This window comes from Gloeophyllum trabeum (assembly GCF_000344685.1).
Source record: "Gloeophyllum trabeum ATCC 11539 unplaced genomic scaffold GLOTRscaffold_00014, whole genome shotgun sequence".
Classification (NCBI taxonomy): Eukaryota; Fungi; Basidiomycota; class Agaricomycetes; order Gloeophyllales; family Gloeophyllaceae; genus Gloeophyllum; species Gloeophyllum trabeum.
This window is the reverse complement of record NW_006920423.1, coordinates 776277-794731: the sequence shown is the minus strand read 5'-3', so window position 1 is coordinate 794731 and position 18455 is coordinate 776277. Positions and strand designations below refer to the sequence as shown.

The window sequence follows — 18455 nt, the reverse complement described above, 5'->3', positions numbered from 1 at the left end:
TTCAACGCTATCTTTGCGTGCGAAGGCGATATCCTTTTGCCGTCGGCGCTGCGTTGACAGTATGACACCGATATCAGGATCAATGTGTTGCTTGCAGACTTGAACATGGTCGACCAGACGTGCGACGTTGTCGTGGTGGGCGCCGGCCCTTCAGGGCTGATGCTAGGGTGAGTTCGTCACAGCCTCGTCTCTTAGAAGTGCTGCGAGCCCTTCAAATCGCACCAGAGCCAACCTGGCGAGATTTGGAGTGAAGGCGGAGGTTCTGGACGAACGATGCGACAAGACTTCGACCGGGCGTGCCGACGGGATGCAACCCAAGACACTGGAGACGTTCAGGCAGATGCGGCTCCTCGAACCGCTGTTACAGAATGGCGTAAAGTTTTATGACATGACATTTTGGGTGCGCAGAGTGCACTACTCTCCATGTCCGTTCTCAACTGAGAGTGTATTCAACGTAAGAATTCAGACCGGAGTCCTCTCCGGAGGACAGGCCGCGAGACGCATTATCCTTCACCTTCAATCATCGATGTTCTCGACCCTTATATGCTCCTAGGGCATCAAGGTATGGTTGAGGATGTGCTCTTGCTTGACATGAAGTCGCATGGTGTCGGAGTCACACGCAATGCTACTTTCACGGAATACAGTCGCCAAACGAATATCCGAGAGTCTATCAACGTCGAGTACAAGGATACTGCAACAGGCTCTATGAGGCATTTACAGACGACTTATGTGGTCGGATGTGACGGTGCACATTCGAAAGTACGACGATGCATGCGCGACGCGGACATGGTCGGAGAGACTAAAGACATTATATGGGGAGTGCTTGATGGCGAGATAGACACAGAGTTCCCCGACCTCTGGAGCAAGGCTATTGTGCACTCAGAGAAGCACGGAACAGTCCTCTGCATCCCCAGGGAGCGCAATATGACCCGGCTGTACATCGAGCTCGTTTCCACTAATCAGAATGAGAAGATTACGAAGGCGGTGGCGAACCAAGACTTCGTAATGACTTGCGCCCGGGAGATCTTCAAACCATACCAGCTCGAGTGGAAGACTATTGGTGAGTGAATATCATTCTCATTGCTCTAACCACGGGTGTAAAGAGTTGTAGAATGGTTCGGGCTCTATCAAATTGGCCAACGAGTTGCCAACCGCTTCACGGATGAGGTCAAGAGAGTATTCATCTGTGGTGACGTGAGCTCTTCCCGTTAGTGCTCCTATCACCACCGACATCTTTGTAGGCCGCTCATACCCATTCGCCCAAAGCTGGCCAAGGTATGAACGTCTCCATGCACGACTCCTGGAACCTCGCATGGAAACTGAACCTCGCCGTGCGTGGCCTTGCTACTCCCGTCCTTCTGCCTACCTATGAAGCCGAGCGCCGCAAAATCGCGCTGGATCTCATTAACTTCGACAACGAGCATGCTGCCGCTTTCTCCGCGGGCGACCCGCAGAAGCTCGTGGAGAACTTCGCAACCAACACGCGGTTCATCAGTGGCGTCGGTGCGGATTATGACCATGGCCCTCTGAATGAGCATCTATCGTCAGCTCAGGTCACTGGCGACTGCAAGCCGGGGAAGCTGCTCACGCCCGCCAAGGTGACGCGCTATGTGGACCATAACCCGGTCGACCTGCAGCTCGATATCCCGCACTTAGGGCAGTTCCGTGTGTTCATTCTCTGCGCCTCCGTCCAGTCTGTTTCGCCCTTCCTTGCCAACCTCGCTGCTGCATTTACCCCGATGTCTTCGTCACCTTCCTTTCTAGGGCGCGTCTCCGCTGCAGCTGGGGTGTCGTACATGCGTCAGCCACGTCCTGCAGCAGCCCATGATGAATTCTCGCGTCCTGAGCGGTACTTAGCAGCCGGCGATCTCTTTACACTCGGTGTTGTCACTGCACAACCCAAAGACACAGTCGAGATTGCAGACTTACCACCTCTGCTGCGGAAGGGCAGATGGACGTTCTACTTGGATAACGTGCCGGAAATGGACACCAAGAAGATGCGGTGCTTGGACAAGTGGGTGGGGGGCGTCGAAGAGGGTCAGGTTGGGATCGTGAATATCCGGCCTGATGGTTATGTGGGCAGCGTTGCTAAGTGGGATGGGACTGAAGAGGGAGGCAAAAGAGCAATTAGCTGGCTCGAGAATTACTATCGCGTGTTCTTGCGAGAACCATCGCCACTGAACGGGGCGAAGGTTTCTGCCAAACTGTAGACACGAGCTTCATTCTCCTTGTGTCCATGTTAATGGACGTGTTTCGCGTTTCGTCTATGAACTAATGAATAAATGACAGCTTCATTTGGTCGTCCCTTCTACGACGCCTTCAATGCATCACCTCACCATCAGATGCGAAGTGATATCTTTGGCAATTACAGAGCAGTACAAGGTACAACTACTAGTACAACAGGCGGTATTCTCACAAATTACATACATTTCAGGTCGCGTATAACAGGCACCTAAGGAACCCAAACGAAAGGAACAGAATCTGAACAAAATATAGATCAACAGCGTCAGTACTCCGCCAAGGGTATAACTCTCCCTGCCAGGAAGCATGAGCAACGCCTACAACAGAAAGATGAATGCACAATACTACTTACCAACATGCTCATATGGCGACCGCTTCCGGCGACCCAATAGCTCGATATCTCCACTGTCAAAGAACGAGTAGCCAGCTTCAACGGCGAAAGGAACATCAGTTTCATGCCAATATAATCAACGGTCTGGGACTTACGCATAATTGCATCGCTCTCCTCGCTCTCTACACTCTGCCCGTTAATAGGCCTGCCAGTCTTCGAGTCCCTTAGGACGCCAGCATGGTCAATGAATGGCGCAGGACGCTCGTTGGCAGAGAGATGAAGTTGGATCAACAGACGTTGGACGTCGTAGAGGTAACCTTGGAGCGTGTCGAGGAACCTCCGAGTCTGGAGGTGCTTGGACGAGGCGCATCTATACCCCAGACAGATTAGAGGGCATTGTCACTGGGGAAGGTATGTCCACGTACACTGATATGCCGTCCTCCTTGATAATATAACCAATACCGTATCCGTCCCTTGCGACGGGGCCGAAGCCGAACAGCCTCAGGGCAGGATTCCCGCAATTCGAAGTGGACAGAATCGACGTGTTGAGGACCGTCCACCCAGGGTCCGTGAAGATCGCCGGCATGTTGCGTTTCACGTAGCTGCTGGTGTCGCTCGCTGGAGACGGAGGCCTGTCATCGGGCAGAGGGTCGAGGTTACCCTCAATCTCTCGTTGAAGTAGGCAGTACAACGCATAGAGGTGCCTACATAGACGTGAGCTTGGCTAGTCACGGCAAAAAAGCGAGAATGCTAACCTGTCCTGGCCAAGACCTTGGCTGCATTCTCTTGTAAGCTTCACGTGTCTCTCACAGGCCTTTCGGAGGGCACTGATTTTCTGAGACGGCGATGCGTCTGAGAAGAACGTCTACGGACCACAGTGAGTCTCAACTGCATTGTCGGACACGGGCAACCTACCTTGACGAAGTCGACGCTCTGAGGCTGCACGGTGCGTATTGCTTCCGTCCTTCCGTGTAAAAACGACTTGGTCATGGCCGGCTCATATGTGCACTCAATTCTCCCTGTACTACGTCAGCAATAATTCAAATCTTCAAAGCCAGCAAGAATCACTCACCATACAAGCCAAAGTACGCCGCCTGGAAGGCCATCTGCACGAACGCGTCCGGGCTGATCCCGTGACTGACGATGAAGTTCTTCCCATACCCCTTGAACTCCAGGGCCTGGCAGTCATTCTGGCAGATCAAGTCGCTGAGCCTTGTCTCCGCAAAGCGTATGCCCGCCCTGAGCTCCGGCGTCAGCACCCACTCGAGCTTCTTCGGCGTCGTGTCGATGATGTCGGGCGGGGGCGTCGGCGGCTTGCCGTTATTGTTGGAGTTCCTGGGCTGCTTGTAGGACTTTGCGTGCGGGGAGAGGGAGGCGCGGAAGAGCGTTGGAGCTGATGGGTTGATAGACCGGGCGAGGAGCATGAGACCTTCAGTGAAGATGTCCGCGGCGAATCTACAACGCTGTCAGCACTGGATGGGGCGTGGAAACTGTGTATATAGTACCTGAGAACGGTGTGGCCGTCCACACCGGTGTGTTCAAAGTTGATGCCGGCCGCCCCGTCTGCGCAGACAATGATTTGCAACTGATTTGAATTGTGTTAGCATTCTACCGAATCAGAAGATAACGACGGCGAACCTTATCGTACCACCGATTGGTACATGTACCGATCTGTACCCCGTTCGCGAGATTGTACGTGCCACACAGGAAGTTATCGCACAGCTCAGAGAGCGTGTCCGGCGCGGCATCGTCCAGGCACACGACGAAGAGTGCGCGGTCGATGATCTGCAGGCACTGGGCGTTGTCGCGCTCCTTCATGAGCGTTGTCCGGAGACTCGACCATGTCTTGCGGTTCTCAGTGGATAGCACGCCGATGGCGGTGCGCGCGACCTCCGTCACTGGCGTCTTGTCCGCATCGGATACGATCGCTTGAAGGTTCCGCAGAATCTCGCGCTCTGTCAGGAGCGGGCGGTTTTCGTCGTCGAGAACGTTGAACCAGTCTGTCGAACAAAGCTAGCTGTAGGATTTGCAGCATGGGACAAGGGGATCATTCTTACAGAATTGACCACGTCTCAAGACGACGATGTGCTGTGATTCGTGGTTTGTGACCATCATGCAGCCTCGCTGATATAGCGTAAAAGTATTCAGAAACAGTCGTTTAGAATAAATTGCAGCCTTACGTGTGTCGGGATGCGGGCGGTACCAAAGAGCCTACTATACTGATCCATGCATAGGGGCTTCCCGCGAATGGTGTCGGGCTCGAGGATCTCTAGGCGCAGGTCGTGGATAAAGCCCAGCGACGCCGTTATCAACGATGCTGCCCGGGGAATTTGCGCGCCACGGTCAGGAGAGGGGTCATTTCTACGGGAGCACGACAGTCAGCTCTGCTTCGGAATTGTTTAAAGCGACTTACTCGAGTACAAAGAATGGGTTGAGCGCGAGTACGACCGGGTCCGAGTGTGAGAGATACGACTCATACCAGAAATCTTCAATATAACTACACCGATACAATGTCAGCTGATGTGTCCGTTATGCGGTGGTACCATACTTGCCTATCTTTCTTCGCAGCCCATGCCTCCAGACGCTCCTGCAATCGTGGCCCCTCTCCTCGCAGAAAGTCCTCGACCGCTCGCTCGGTGTTCTCATGCTCCTTTGTGTCCTGAAGCCCCTCTAGCGCTCGCAGATAACGCTTGCACGTATCCTCGAGCGGAGGAATGGGCAGCTTCGGAAGCTCGGACTGGCGCGCGAAGGTCTTGGAGGAGGGATACGCCTGCGGCTTGAATTTCGTGACGGGCTCAGACATGGCGAAAGGGAAATCGTTGGGCATCAGCGACTCACGTCCATGGGTGTCTTAACAGGGGCTTTATATGGCTTGTGATACCTAGGCTTTCTTGGGCAGAGTGTATGACCCGCTGCTACGCACCGATATGGTAAGGGCTGAATGCGGGGTATGATGCGGGGTAAACGAATCACGGGGCGCCGCTTAGCTCGTCTTTGGCCTTTCTGTAACCTTCTGTAGCAGTTGTTGTCCCTGCCGTCGTCTTGATATTTCACCCGACGACTGCCGTGCTTAACAGATGGGATTTGCGCTCGGAGGCGGCGTTCCACTGCTACGGAATCTTGCATCCGAGGCTTAGGCTCTCCGATCGGAATTAAGGAGTTGCAGACAGTCGGCGAGGACTTCATCGCCTCTCTCATTGTAGCGAGGCTTGGAATGGTACAACTGCCTCGGAAGCACGAGAAGGCAGGATAAAATAGTCTATTCCTCTACTAATAATACAGAGCTGCGAGTCTTCCGAGGTCCCTTTGCAGGCACGAGAAGCCGTCCTCAGCTGACTGAGACAGACTCCGAGCGGTTCTTTCGGGCTTCCAACACCTCCTGCCTGGTAGGTAGAATATTGTCGAATGCGTAGGTTTGAATGCTCGGACAGGTGTTGGAATATATGTCCTGATTCAGGTGCATGGGCTATCTCGGACTTGGGGGATGCTGCTGTCACAAAGCCTTTGATATTCCAGCGCTGTTTGTGCGGGCTCCCTCCATCCCACTGCCGTCGAGGCGTTGTATATTCTCTTTTTGGCTGAAAGTTGCCCCGAAGGCGTTTGCCAATTGGTTGAACGCCTTCGGGCAACAGCAGTACACTTCGCAGCTAGTTCAATTTCTTTGCTTCCCCAGATTCCGGAAGCACATTGGTCAACGTCATCGCGGAAGGTATAGTGCGCACGAAGAAGCGTGTTCAGCTCCGTTTTTATGACTCTCGCGAGCCGATCGGCGTATCAGTGTGCCACTCACCTCCTAGTGGCTGGTCTCCCAGAGAAGTCAGTCGGGCAGACGGTCGGGGTACCTCATTGCACATTTGAGCCCAGGCCAATGACAGATTACGATGCCGACGAAGACTGTGGGTGGTTCATTAACGTACGAGTCCTGGTAAGTTTTGCCCGGTTCGTTCAGCTCAATCTCCAGCTCCACCTGGAGTCCTGGACATGTCGGATAGTACTTCAATAAAGTTACACGGAGGACGCACAATGCATAATCAGGAGATTTCAGCTGCTGTACATATGCAATGATGAGAGACACTGACCAACGTATCTGGTAATTCATGATTCGCCTGTCAGTAGTCTCAGTCTGGGTTGGCCAGCAAGTATACACCACTAACTGCACAAACCACGGAAGTCCGCATTAACTCGGAAACATGTCCCAATATGGATGCTTGTGGCATTCGTCAGTAATGGAGATGTTTGCAAGCCAGAGTCTGGGAATTCGCTGACATGAGCACTCCATACCTACCCAGAAACAAATTTGGGTGTAGATTGAAAAAAGAATGAGGATTGAATCCCATCCAGGGGGGAGGAGCACTACGTTCTTTAGTGCCAGGCAGGCAGAGGATTGACTGCCGCCGGCAACCGCCGACAACATATCCCAGTATGGATAGTGTAGCCTCGTCAGTCACAGCTTTGGAATTGACCAAAATCGAACGTTCAATGTTTGTTTCGGAAGATATCTACGCGTAAATGGGGAACGCACAATCGGGATCGACCTTAACTAGGACGGGGGGTGCCCTCGATTCGTTTGTGGCGGAGCTGGGGAATGACATTGTCTACGAGAAGAGGTGCGCAGTTTCCGCGAGACGCGCATGATTAATGCACTGACTTAGATTGAAGCCTCGGTTCTGCTCGCTTTCTGAAGACGGTCAGATGCCGCCACCGATACGGGCACCTCGTTGTAAAGATATTCATCAAACCAGATCCAGGAGTCAGTCTGCGGAACTACCACAAGCGATTGAAGAGTATGCTGCACCACCATTGATTGTGCATCTATGCTAAACCCCTCGTGTAGTTGAACGAGACCAGCTACAAGATATCGCTAATGTCTATGGATATCAGACCTTCGTGGAGACAGAGAGGGCTGCGTATATTATTCGTCAATGGGTAGCGAGTAACCTATACGATCGCATCAGGTGCGTCTGTTCACTCCTAGCATACAGAGCTCAGTGCAATGCTCCACCTTCCCAGTACTCGTCCTTTCCTGAGTATGGTCGAGAAGAAATGGATCGCGTTCCAACTCCTGACCGCACTCCGTGACGCGCGCAATCGCAAGGTCTCTCATGGGGATATCAAGTCCGAGAACATCTTGGTGACTTCCTGGAACTGGGTCTATATCTCCGACTTCGCCTCCTACAAGCCCACCTATCTCCCTCTGGACGACCCCTCGGATTTCTCCTTCTTCTTTGACACCTCGGGCAGACGGACATGCTACATCGCACCCGAGCGCTTTTACACCGCGACAGACAACCCAGAGATAAGTAAATTGAAGCATAGGCTCGCTTTAGAGGAAAGCGATGGAAAGAGAGACGGGAAGGTCACAGAGGCGATGGACTGTTTTAGTGCCGGATGCGTCATCGCGGAGCTATTCCTCGAAGGCGCGCCGCTGTTTACATTGAGCCAGCTCTTCAAGTACCGCGAGGGGGAGCTGAGTGTAGATGGGCACTTGAGCGCAATCGAGGACGAAGGGGTTAGGGTGTGTGTTCCACATCATTAACGTCGTCCTCCACCTGTCCCTCTGATCCAATTTGGGAAGCAGAGCCTGATTAAGCAAATGATTGCGCTGGAGCCGTCTGCAAGGCCGACATTCGATACGCTACTCCATACTTCGAGGGGCACCGTATTCCCCGAGTGCTTCTATTCCTTCCTTCACAATTACGTCTCGTCTATCAACGAGCTACCCACACCATCTCCGTTCGCCCCGACTCCAGCTGGTGCCATAGTTCCAGCGACCCCTGTTACGACTCCTATGAGCCCATCGCCCTCCACCGCTCCCGTTGGCTCGAAGCTCAATCCAGCCGCCACCGGTCTCACTGGTGCAGATGATGTGAATGCTGCTTTACCCAATGATTCGGATCACCGGATAGACAGAATCTGGGAGGATTATGAGAGCGTGGCGCCGTATCTCACTATCGAGAATGGCGACAAGGAGGCCGCCGAACCGGATGTGAAATGGGACTATAACGGGCTGCTGGAGTCTTATAAGCCTCTTCAGGTCCGTATCGGTACACCTTTCCGGTTAAGTTCCTGACAGACTATGCGCAGGATGTATTTCCTGTGGAGTTGCATATTCCTAACCGTGATTCCAAACTACTCCCTTCAACGCTCTCTGGTCGTAAGGCTGCGTTCGAAGGTAAGCATTCGCCCACCCGGAAGATCCTAGCACAACTAGAACTGATGGCCAAGATGGTCCGGCATTAATACTCCTTTCGTTAATATGCGCCAATATTCGGAATTGCCTGCGGCCCAGCTCGAAGATTCGGGCTCTCGACGTGTTCCTAGCCCTATCCCCGCATCTTACGGATGAAGCAAAGCTGGACAGGTTGGCGCCGTATATCGTTGACCTGCTGCATGACGATGCAGCAAGTGTGCGAGCTGCAGCCCTGCGAACCTTGATGCAAGTGGTACGTTAACTAACGTAGTAAAATTGGGTTGCTTACTGAACTCAATGCAGTTGATGCTTGTGACGGTCATCACGCCGTCGAATGCTGCGATTTTCCCCGAATATATCTTTCCGAATATTTCCCACCTCCTCCAGGATCCGGAGGTCTCTGTCAGGGCCGTGTACGCTCAGTGCATGGCCCCGCTAGCTGACACTGCTGTTCGATATCTGGAAATGGGGCAAGCGTTGAGGGCTCACGGGACTTTCAGGCTATCAGTGGATGTTCAAGAAGAGCAAGCTCACTTCGAGGTGTGTAATGCAGCTTAAGTGTTGTCGACACTCTCACCCCTTTCACCGGCAGGTCTCCTATGACGCCAGTATGCAAGACTTACAAAGCGTTGTACAAGATCACTTGTCCATGCTTCTGGTTGATCCCTCGAGCGTCGTAAAGCGCGCTGTCCTACACAATATCTCATCGCTCTGCATCTTCCTCAGAAGGCAGAAGGCGAACGATGTGTTGCTGAGCCACATGCTAACATATTTAAATGATCGCGAGTGGCTGCTCCGCTACGCCTTCTTTGAGAGTATAGTTGATGTAGCAGCTTGCGTGGGCGGTAAGAGTCTTGAAGAGTATATTCTGCCGCTCATGATCCAAGCACTGTCCGGTATCTCTGATCCTTTAGGCCGTCAGTTGCTTGTACTAACCAGTGTACAGACGTGGAGGAGACCGTTGTTGCCAAGGTTCTTTCATCCCTCACTAGTCTATGCGAATTAGGACTGTTCCAGAAGATGAGGATATGGGAACTGATGAGCGCGACACTCGGCTTCCTCTATCATCCGAACGCATGGATACGTCAAGGTAACTTCGCATCGAATCCTAGTGCATCGGACTCTCACTGTTAGATCGTAGGTGCTGCGGCTTTCATTGCTTCCGCTGCCAAGCATCTGCCCCCTACGGATGTCTGGTGCATCCTGTATCCGTCTTTGCGACATTTTCTGACATCCGATGTACGAGACATCCAAGAGCGTAGCCTGTTGGTAGCAATGAAGACCCCCGTTAGTAGCATGCCTTCCGAATCACATGTGACATCGCTGATTAAGGGTGCAGCTCATGAGGCAAATCTTCGACTCAGCAGTACAGTGGGCCATGAAAGCGGAGAAGACACAATTTTGGAGAGGTCACCGTCGACCGCGCTCTAAAGTGGAATCCCCTAAGGATAGCATGATTGCATCAAGAAAGTTTATCCCACCCAACGGCATGCGGAACAGATCTGAAGAGTTCGTAATCTCCATCCAAATACAAGGAGATGCTTACACTGTGCGATAGAGATGAAGCTCAACTGAATAGACTACGACAACTAGGTATGACCCAGGCGGAGGAAGCGAAGCTTCTTGCAATGAGGGATTATCTAGCCAAATTAGCGGATGCGATTGCAAGGTAAGTGGAGTGCATCATTGAACCCGTGAGACAAACTGAACGTTGTCAGTTTCCAAGCTCGGGCAGCCTCTGAGGTCGAGGCAGAAGTCCTTAAAACGACGGGAGACGTTGAGCTGCAGAAACTTGCTGTCGTTCCGCGAACAGTGTTTCTCAAGGCTCGCGTTGCCGATGTTGTCCCCCATTCACCTCGAAGGTCTTTCATGGATTCACCTAGAAGTCTGGCCCCAATCTCTCCGCGCAGGTTACCGAGTGAACATGGCTCGGCTGGCACTCCATTCGAAGACCTGCGGCGACGGCTGGCTACCATCAATGGCTCCACTTCTTCCTTGACAGTAAACCTGAACTCTAGAGACCATCGCCTTTCGTTATCTCCTATGCCGGACGCCGGGCCGCGCCCTTCTGAGGACGCGCCTGCTCTTCCTCCTACCTTCGATCGCCCGAGTAGCCCCACGGAATCTATAACTTCCGTAGCCGGCTCCTCGGCCTTTCGCACCGTCCACAAATGGAACGTTGGTGGTGATCTCCAGAAGGCTGCTCCTGCTATCGGGTCCTCAAGGGCCAATGCTATTGGCTTACTTGAGACCGCTAGCAGGATTCAGTCTGAGGGCTCTCCCGAACTGTCAGGCAGGTCATCTCCCGTTGGAACTATCCGTGAGCAGTATCGGAGCCGCGTCCCGGCAGCCATCACGGTATCCTCTTACGGTGCGTTTTCTTCGTTTGCCTGAGCTGGCACCTCGTTCTCATCCCTGTATCAGACGGGCAGGAGCCTAGCATCAACAATCTACTGGAGCACTTATATCTGGACAACAATCGTGATCTACAAAGCGACTTCGGGCCCCGTGTGCATGTAGGCCCACTACGACGACGGAATGTTGTGCGACAGAGTTACACCTCGCGAGACAGCGGCTCCCGACGTGCCGAAGCTACGCTGATACACCATTTTACCTCCCATACGGACTGTATCACAGGTCTGGCTGTGTCCCCGGACCATACGTTCTTCGTGTCTTCTTCCGACGATAAGACTCTTCGGGTTTGGGACACAGCAAGACTGGAGCGGAACGTGACGAGCAAAGCTCGACATACGTACTCCCAGCATCACGCTAGGGTGAAATGTGTTTGTATGCTTGACGGTTTTCACTGCTTTGCTAGTGCCGGGGAGGATGGAAGCTTGCATGTCGTGCGTGTCCACGTTAGCCAAAGTGGTTCGCTGCCGAAATACGGGAAACTGCAAGTGATTCGAGAGCATCGAGTTGATCATCCTGGCGAATACATCACCTGTATGACCCATTTCGAGACTGGTGCGCTGATATTCTCTCTATTCCATAGCCGTTCAACTGATGGATTACCTGTAGATACCTCGTCAAATTTGGTTTACGCTACTACATACTCCCTCGCGCGGTTGATTGATCTTCGGACAATGCGCATTCTACAGTCGATGCAGAATCCCCGCCACCATGGACCTATATCCACCATGTGCTTGGACCGCAAACGTGCATGGGTCGTGTTCGGTACCACCACCGGTGTCCTCTCACTCTGGGATCTCCGCTTCGGGATTCTGCTCAAGAGCTGGAAAGTCAATGCCGCCTTTGGGGGCAAAGCTCCCAGGATCTACCAGTGTGCTCTTCATCCTACGAAAGGAAGAGGCAGATGGGTGATGGTGGCTGTTGAGTCTTCCAGACCTGCCTCGGAGGGCGCTCCTACTGTACTCATTGAGGTGTGGGACGTGGAAAAGACGTCTTTAGTAGAAGCATACGCCGTCAGAACAGTTTCCAATCCTGCCGTTCCGATTCAAGATCCCGAGACTTCGAACAGTAGTGAAGCCGACAAGAGTCCCGCTGCTGCCATCGCCGCTCTTGTTCAGGCTCGTCAGCAGAACGGAAATCGTCGTTCAGGGACATCAGCACAATCTGTGTCCCGGGAGACTTTCCTGAGCTCGCCCTCGCATGACATCAGATGTCTTGTGGCTGGAGTCGATTTTGGCGGCGCCGGTCACAGAGCGGATGCTGGAATGATGTTCGATGGAGACGCGCCGGCGCGAGCGAGCAGAGGATTCATGTTAACCGGGTCAGAGGATCGCAGACTCCGCTTGTGGGACCTTGGCCGTCCTGATCGAACGACAGTGCTTAGTAGTACGGAGGCAGAGAATGACAAGGCGGCCTATAAGTTCGTCCGCGTATGATTGGTCACTGGGTTATGAGCTGACTTGCCTCTGCAGTACTGTTCAGTCGTCCAGCAGGACCACCCACGTGGAGACCTGGGTAGCCTCCCCCAACTCTGGAAGCCTCAGCAACCGACCGCCGCAGCGAATGTCTTTGATAAATCATAGCCAGCAGAATCTCTTGAAGGCGCATCAAGATATCATTAGTGCGCTGGCATGCATCGACTCACCCTTCCGTGGAGGCTTCGTCAGTGGTGATCGCGCAGGAGTGATCAAGGTTTGGAGAGTAGATTTGTCGGAGTAGCAGCGCTGATTGAACAGTCTGTTTTGCTTTGCCTGGTTACATGCTTCGGTGCTTATCTTGTATCTTCTCGTTCTCTGGAGCATTTGTATATAATCCCACGTAGACTGCCGAGAGATTGACGGTCAGTTCAGCGCTCAGAAATGCTGAGCGACTATTGGTATCAGCTAAGGCAATAATCATCAAGACCCTAGCTAGCCGCGGAGATTATCACCTTTCTGTCCGTACTGACAGACGCCCTTGCCTAGCACCCCCTAACCTCAGGCTGTTTCGTCGGCCCGGTTTTCTCCGACTAGTTCAAGTACAAAGGAGTACCAACTCGGAATTCGTACGGCGTTCGCTATACTCGGGTTTGCATACTAGCCACCAAAAGGCCACAATAGGATGGTGTTCATTTCCGATGCCTCGAAGTTGACACTCTGAGCCGGTGTACCTAGGAGTAAGAAGTTGGATCCTTAGCCTCTCCGCCATATATACGTATCCTTTCTAGCACGTTAGCGCAAGTGTGCTGGCTCTTCCGAAGTTGGGGGCTCGATTTTCCAATTCCTCATTAGGCTGATTTAGAGTTGTTCTCCGCAGCCTAGGAGTACCTGTACTCTGGCGTTTGCGATAAACACGATCTGCGTAGGGAATTTATCACTGCGGGCGCTAGCTGGGCAAAGCAGTGCTCGCAAGATGGGCCGAGCGAAGGAAAGTCCGTGCATGTTGTAATATTCCGCAAGGTATGTCAAGTCACTGTGTACACCTGTGTGCAACCACTAATGACAGAATAGCCCATGTATAACCTGCGGGGCATTTTGCAGGGATGGGAAAGTTCCTGCCGCATTTACATGGGACCGTGACTGCGGCCGAGTAGCACACGTACTACACCTCGCCGCGGAGGGATGCTCGACATGCGGCTTAGCACACCTCAAGAATGGACCAAAACAGCTTCGCACCTTCGACCTTCGAATGACTCGAACTGTGAATATCTAACTTCCGCCGTCCATCGTCCGCTGGTCGGGGTCCGATCGTCAGCGCCAGCTATTGGATTCAGTGTGGTACGGCAAAGTCGTACTCTCGTTCAACTCAACCTGGGGGTGGAGAGTCCATGGTGTCCTTCCTTCGCGGAACAGGAGTCTCGGCACCTTAAGACCCCGATCTTCCGCGGGATTCCTACCTTATCTTCCGTCGTAATGTGACTCAAGGCGCAGATCGGATCCGTACAACAAACATCCATGTGGATCACGCAACAGAGACGCGGTGAGTCACTGCGTCAATAATGTCCTTTCTTGATTTAGCTTGCCCCAAGTAGGGCTGCTATCGTGCTTCATGCTTCGAAGTCGTAGACACTGCATTTCGTTGAACAGAAGAATATGACCAGCCTATGGTTCCCTATAATCTGATGTCAAAGCAATCGTAGCGGAAACGTCAATGATCGGTAGCGGTCATTGAATTATCCTCGGAATGTGGTCGGTGATATCATGCCCTGTCCATTGCATTGTCTCAGTCGCTCTATCTCCATACCGTGGGTCCATGACCGAGAGGAATCTTCCTTCTCTTCCGTATTCCCAGCAATATCACAGGAACCCCATAGACCGGGAGGGGCCCAGCAGGGATCAACATATGCAAATTCGTCGTGAGCGGTAGACCAGGAGCAGCGGCAGTATCAGGGGACGGAAGTCCCAAGTCCATTGCGACACAGCAGATCAAAAGAACAGTAGATTACAAGGATGTCATACAAACATGGGAAGGATGTAACAAAGGCTCTAGCAATACAATGACAGGGGTATAGTAGGCTATGACAGAAAAATGACGGTCCCGATTATATCCATTTCACTAGGAAGATTAATCACGAGGGTGAGCATGACAGTGAGTGGTGTATCATTACAGAACAAATCGCAAACAGATGAAGCACTCCTATCTCTTGACATAAGCTAATACAACCCATAAACCCAATCATCCAACCTGGACACGCTGAGGCTCATCCTCGGGTCCGGAACGTGGCCACGAGACAACAAGCAGGCCATCGTTCATAGATGCGGTGATCTGACTTGCCTGGAAGAATTGGGATCTCGAATTAGCTAGACCCTACCTTGTCGGAGGCGCAAAGTGACTCACGTCAACACCCCTGGGCAGGGGTAAGGCCCGGTGGAATGGACCGTACTTGAGTTCGTCGATGGGGAACGTCGTGGCGTCGTTCGTCTCCGGCGGCTTACGCTCGCCCGAGACGACGAGGGATCCAGGGCGCACCTCGATACCGATTTCTTCCCGTTTCATTCCCGGAAGCTCGAATGTGGCAACCAAGTTTGGAGACCCCGGCGTGTCGCGTAGCTCCATTCTACGCAGGAAAGAATTAGGCTGTGGCCATGGGGTTTGGAATAAGCAGCACATACCTCGGACGCATGATGTTCTGTGCTTGCCGCGTCTGACCCTCAGGCGGTGGTGAGTCGCTCACCCGGATTGCAGTTTGAGTAGGTAGGATCTGTTGTACATATCTTGTGGCGAGTGCATGGTCGATAAGCCGATAAATGTGGTCGGCGTTGTGCATGCGAGGCTGCTTCTTCGGCTGCGAATTAATTGTCATTGCACCGATCGACTTGTGTATCAAGAGCTGTTGACTGGTGCTTGGCTGGCGGGGCTTGCGAACCGCAACCCTCGGTGAAGCGCTTTTATACCCAAACCGGATCATGCCGGAGTTGTGTGTCCATGAGGGTATAAGGAATTCCTCCGCCACATGCACAACCGAAGTCATCGCGCTATGGTCCACGCAATCCTTAACAAGCCAACTCGGGAGGATTTTCAGCCATCGGAACTCGCAGCAAACCTGTGTGACTCGTATTTTGATGACTCAGTGCCTTACAATACTCCGGCGGCAGACGGTAAACCAGCGTCAGGTTAGCTCATGAAAATGGTATTTACTCAGCCGAATCTTCGAAAGTGAGCTGCGAAGTACGTGCCCCTCGGATAGGCCTGACAGAGCAAGCCAAGCACAGCGTACAGTCGGCCACTGCATCGGGCTCTGAACAGGCCGCAGCAAATGCTGTGCAGGAGCGGGGTGAAGCCGAGATGCTGTGCACAGCCACGCTGTACTGCTTCCGGGGTACACCGAAGCCGCCTACCAGGGAGTTGCAAGGGTGCCGACGACCAGACTGCACAGCGCAAAAGGCGGAGTATCCCAAGGGGTAAGTGAAGTCAGAACACGCAACGGTCTTCGACGTCAAGGACTGCCTCGCCGACGGGCGCGACAAGGAACAGCCTGCACCGCAGCAAACGGGACCTCTGAGTACAAAGACATCGATTCCTCATGCTGACAGTGCGAGACCGGTCGAGCTGACGTGGAGAGGCATCGCACCACATATCAGGCTATAGACAAAACAGGTTACTCGCTCATGCAGCTAGCATTTCCGATTCTGACCAGCCAAGGTATGACTGCGACTCGTGTGGCGTCGTAAGTAGGCACGCAAGTTTTTTGGCGCACGTAGTGTAATCCTGACCGTTTGAACTTTGAAGGGATTGAGGCAACCCAGGAGTCCGACGTAGACGGGGTATGGCCGGAATCAAGGAGAAAGTGCCTGCCAGGGTGGACGTACACGGTGAAGGTGGAGGTTGAGTCAATGCCATACTGCAAGCGCGTTGCACAAGCGTTGCCGGCGGCATCGTAAGATGAAGTCCTCGGGAGACGGGAGTCGGTCTAAGTAGAGGATGTCTGTGCCCGGACTCAAGTGCGTTCGGAGACGTCCCCGAGACGTGATATTGAAAATGCAGAGGAGACCTGTATGACTCGGTTGATATCAGGAATGCTACTCGAGTAAACTCAATCCCATGAGGGATACCCGTCACATTCTTAGACTCGGCACGATTTATCAACACAAACTTTGCGTCGTACATATGTCCTTCAACTGCCGTACTAAGGACTAATTAGTCTGGGGTGCAGCAGACCTTTGGATGTGGTCTCCATCAGTACTGCCTATAGCATAAACCAGACTAACTGAGTGGACAGTACAGTTCCACAAAAATCGCGACACGATCCCGGTGTCACGGTCATGCTTCAATCATAATTCGCAGCGACCGCTGAGTCCTGATCGTATGGTGAGCCGCAGTGCACTTGCAAGCTAGGCCCTTGGAAACACGTTGCCCACAGCAGCTGAGTGCCGTTCTTAGCCGCGAAACTGAACGCCGATCGCCTCTCTTATGTTTATGTGATCCATGTCCTAGTGGGAGTACGCAGCCCTTGCTGAGAGTTCAGTCTGCAATGGGAGCTACACACGGATCAGCACAGAGACAAGAACCGCGAAGAACGTACGGTGGTATCTCTTCAACGGACTAAAATAGGGCTGACTCGCGAGGTGATTCCGCTGCACAGGTAAGCGAAATGAGCAAATGATATGGTCAAGATAGCCAAGATTTTCGGATTTGAAGGTGATGGAAAACGCATACCTCGAGTGCTCCGTAAATCGGCAACCGGGACGGTCATTGACATAGAATCAATCAATAGTGTGACATTAGCAGATACCAATGGGAAAGCTGCTTTCCTCTTGAAAATGCAGTGGCTTAGACAGATACACTGGCGCTTACCTCGTCTGTGCGTTCGAAAGCGGGTACACTCCTGAGCGCTAGCAGGGGAACTTGGTAGTCTGTGGGTCTAATAGCAGGAAGGATGCGCATAGCTCCAATAGCGCTCGCAAAGCTTTCACGGCATTCCGAGAGCTCATGCGGACAACATATGTGCATGGACAGAGCTCTCGGGTATGATCAGAAAATGCAATGATCACAGGAGACCCTAGGATATTAGGCAACGTCTCGGTCATTGCGTTTCTGGGAAAGTAATATACTGCAAATCAGCGTATAGACACTCAATTTATACCAGGTACCAGAGATGTATTGAGAGGTTCAGGGGACGGTGTGACCCGATAGGGCCATCGGGTCTAGAAAGTGCAATCCTCCCTACAAAGTTACAGTCGTTTGCATATGAAACCGAAAATCGGGTTTCCGTGAGCATTGTTTGTTCGAGCCAAATATACCCATATGCAGTAATGCGAGATGGCTTCTTGTGACTGCGTGACTGTCAGATAGCATTCATCGACGTCTCGAACTTGAAGTATCGACTGGCTGGTTCACCTCACTCGACAACTACGTGAACGTATCATTGTCTGGCACCATGAGCAAAACAAGACACTCCGAGTGATTTCTGAGCTTGCGGGATGCAGCATAAGCACAGTCTTCGAAGTTCTCCGACTCTACACGGAATACGGCACAGTCATCAACCCGAATGCTAGACCTCGAGGCCGGCCGCGCACTCTCGACATGCAGGATATGAACTTCGTGCGATCAGTTATTGAGGGAGAGCCTGCTATCTACCTTGATGAGCTACGAGATCGAGTCTACAACAGACTACACAGCACATGCAGTTTGTCAGCCTGAGGGCGGGCTGCAGTCTACAGAGTCACACAGTTACAAGAAGCCATCTCGCATTACTGCATATGGGTATATTTGGCTCGAACAAACAATGCTCACGGTAAACCCGATTTTCGGTTTCATATGCAAACGACTGTAAGGACGCGAGTCGCTATAAATGGAAGGTTG

At 52.6% G+C, this 18455-nt stretch overlaps 6 protein-coding genes across 6 annotated transcripts; 3 read left to right on the top strand and 3 right to left on the bottom strand.

Moving 5' to 3' along the window:
- Window positions 1-105: 105 nt before the first annotated feature.
- GLOTRDRAFT_96139 (FAD/NAD P-binding domain-containing protein) lies at window positions 106-2210 on the top strand (the record flags this gene model as incomplete). Its single annotated transcript, XM_007871602.1, has 6 exons — window positions 106-167; window positions 226-400; window positions 460-1060; window positions 1112-1194; window positions 1242-1665; window positions 1765-2210. 6 exons carry the CDS (start codon window positions 106-108, stop codon window positions 2208-2210), a joined length of 1791 nt encoding a protein of 596 aa, XP_007869793.1.
- Window positions 2211-2346: 136 nt separating this feature from the next.
- On the bottom strand, window positions 2347-5375 carry GLOTRDRAFT_117836 (acyltransferase ChoActase/COT/CPT; the record flags this gene model as incomplete). The annotated part of the gene is made up of 13 exons (XM_007871601.1): window positions 2347-2535; window positions 2594-2668; window positions 2728-2942; window positions 2998-3276; window positions 3328-3437; window positions 3488-3591; window positions 3645-4027; window positions 4078-4157; window positions 4211-4572; window positions 4630-4696; window positions 4753-4933; window positions 4986-5069; window positions 5116-5375. 13 exons carry the CDS (start codon window positions 5373-5375, stop codon window positions 2507-2509), a joined length of 2229 nt encoding a protein of 742 aa, XP_007869792.1. The 3' UTR covers window positions 2347-2506.
- Window positions 5376-7055: 1680 nt separating this feature from the next.
- Window positions 7056-12893, top strand: GLOTRDRAFT_140842 (ARM repeat-containing protein; the record flags this gene model as incomplete). The annotated part of the gene is made up of 17 exons (XM_007871600.1): window positions 7056-7179; window positions 7232-7356; window positions 7407-7527; window positions 7583-8087; window positions 8151-8606; window positions 8657-8744; window positions 8798-9015; window positions 9066-9302; window positions 9355-9658; window positions 9709-9852; window positions 9904-10049; window positions 10102-10271; window positions 10321-10431; window positions 10481-11133; window positions 11187-11729; window positions 11784-12594; window positions 12647-12893. Exons 1-17 carry the CDS (start codon window positions 7082-7084, stop codon window positions 12891-12893), a joined length of 4977 nt encoding a protein of 1658 aa, XP_007869791.1. The 5' UTR covers window positions 7056-7081.
- A 1644-nt stretch (window positions 12894-14537) lies between these two features.
- GLOTRDRAFT_65498 (HSP20-like chaperone) lies at window positions 14538-15598 on the bottom strand. The gene is made up of 3 exons (XM_007871599.1): window positions 15266-15598; window positions 14991-15210; window positions 14538-14927 (listed from the first exon to the last, which is right to left on the bottom strand). The coding sequence occupies exons 1-3, from the start codon at window positions 15559-15561 to the stop codon at window positions 14829-14831; spliced, it is 615 nt and encodes a 204-aa protein (XP_007869790.1). The 5' UTR covers window positions 15562-15598; the 3' UTR covers window positions 14538-14828.
- A 437-nt stretch (window positions 15599-16035) lies between these two features.
- Window positions 16036-16680, bottom strand: GLOTRDRAFT_101372 (uncharacterized protein). The gene is made up of 2 exons (XM_007871598.1): window positions 16381-16680; window positions 16036-16326 (listed from the first exon to the last, which is right to left on the bottom strand). The coding sequence occupies exons 1-2, from the start codon at window positions 16491-16493 to the stop codon at window positions 16260-16262; spliced, it is 180 nt and encodes a 59-aa protein (XP_007869789.1). The 5' UTR covers window positions 16494-16680; the 3' UTR covers window positions 16036-16259.
- Window positions 16681-17990: 1310 nt separating this feature from the next.
- GLOTRDRAFT_48064 (uncharacterized protein) lies at window positions 17991-18293 on the top strand (the record flags this gene model as incomplete). The annotated part of the gene is made up of 1 exon (XM_007871381.1): window positions 17991-18293. A coding segment is annotated over one exon (303 nt), but the record flags the coding sequence as incomplete, so codon positions are not given.
- Between the last annotated feature and the right edge of the window lie 162 nt (window positions 18294-18455).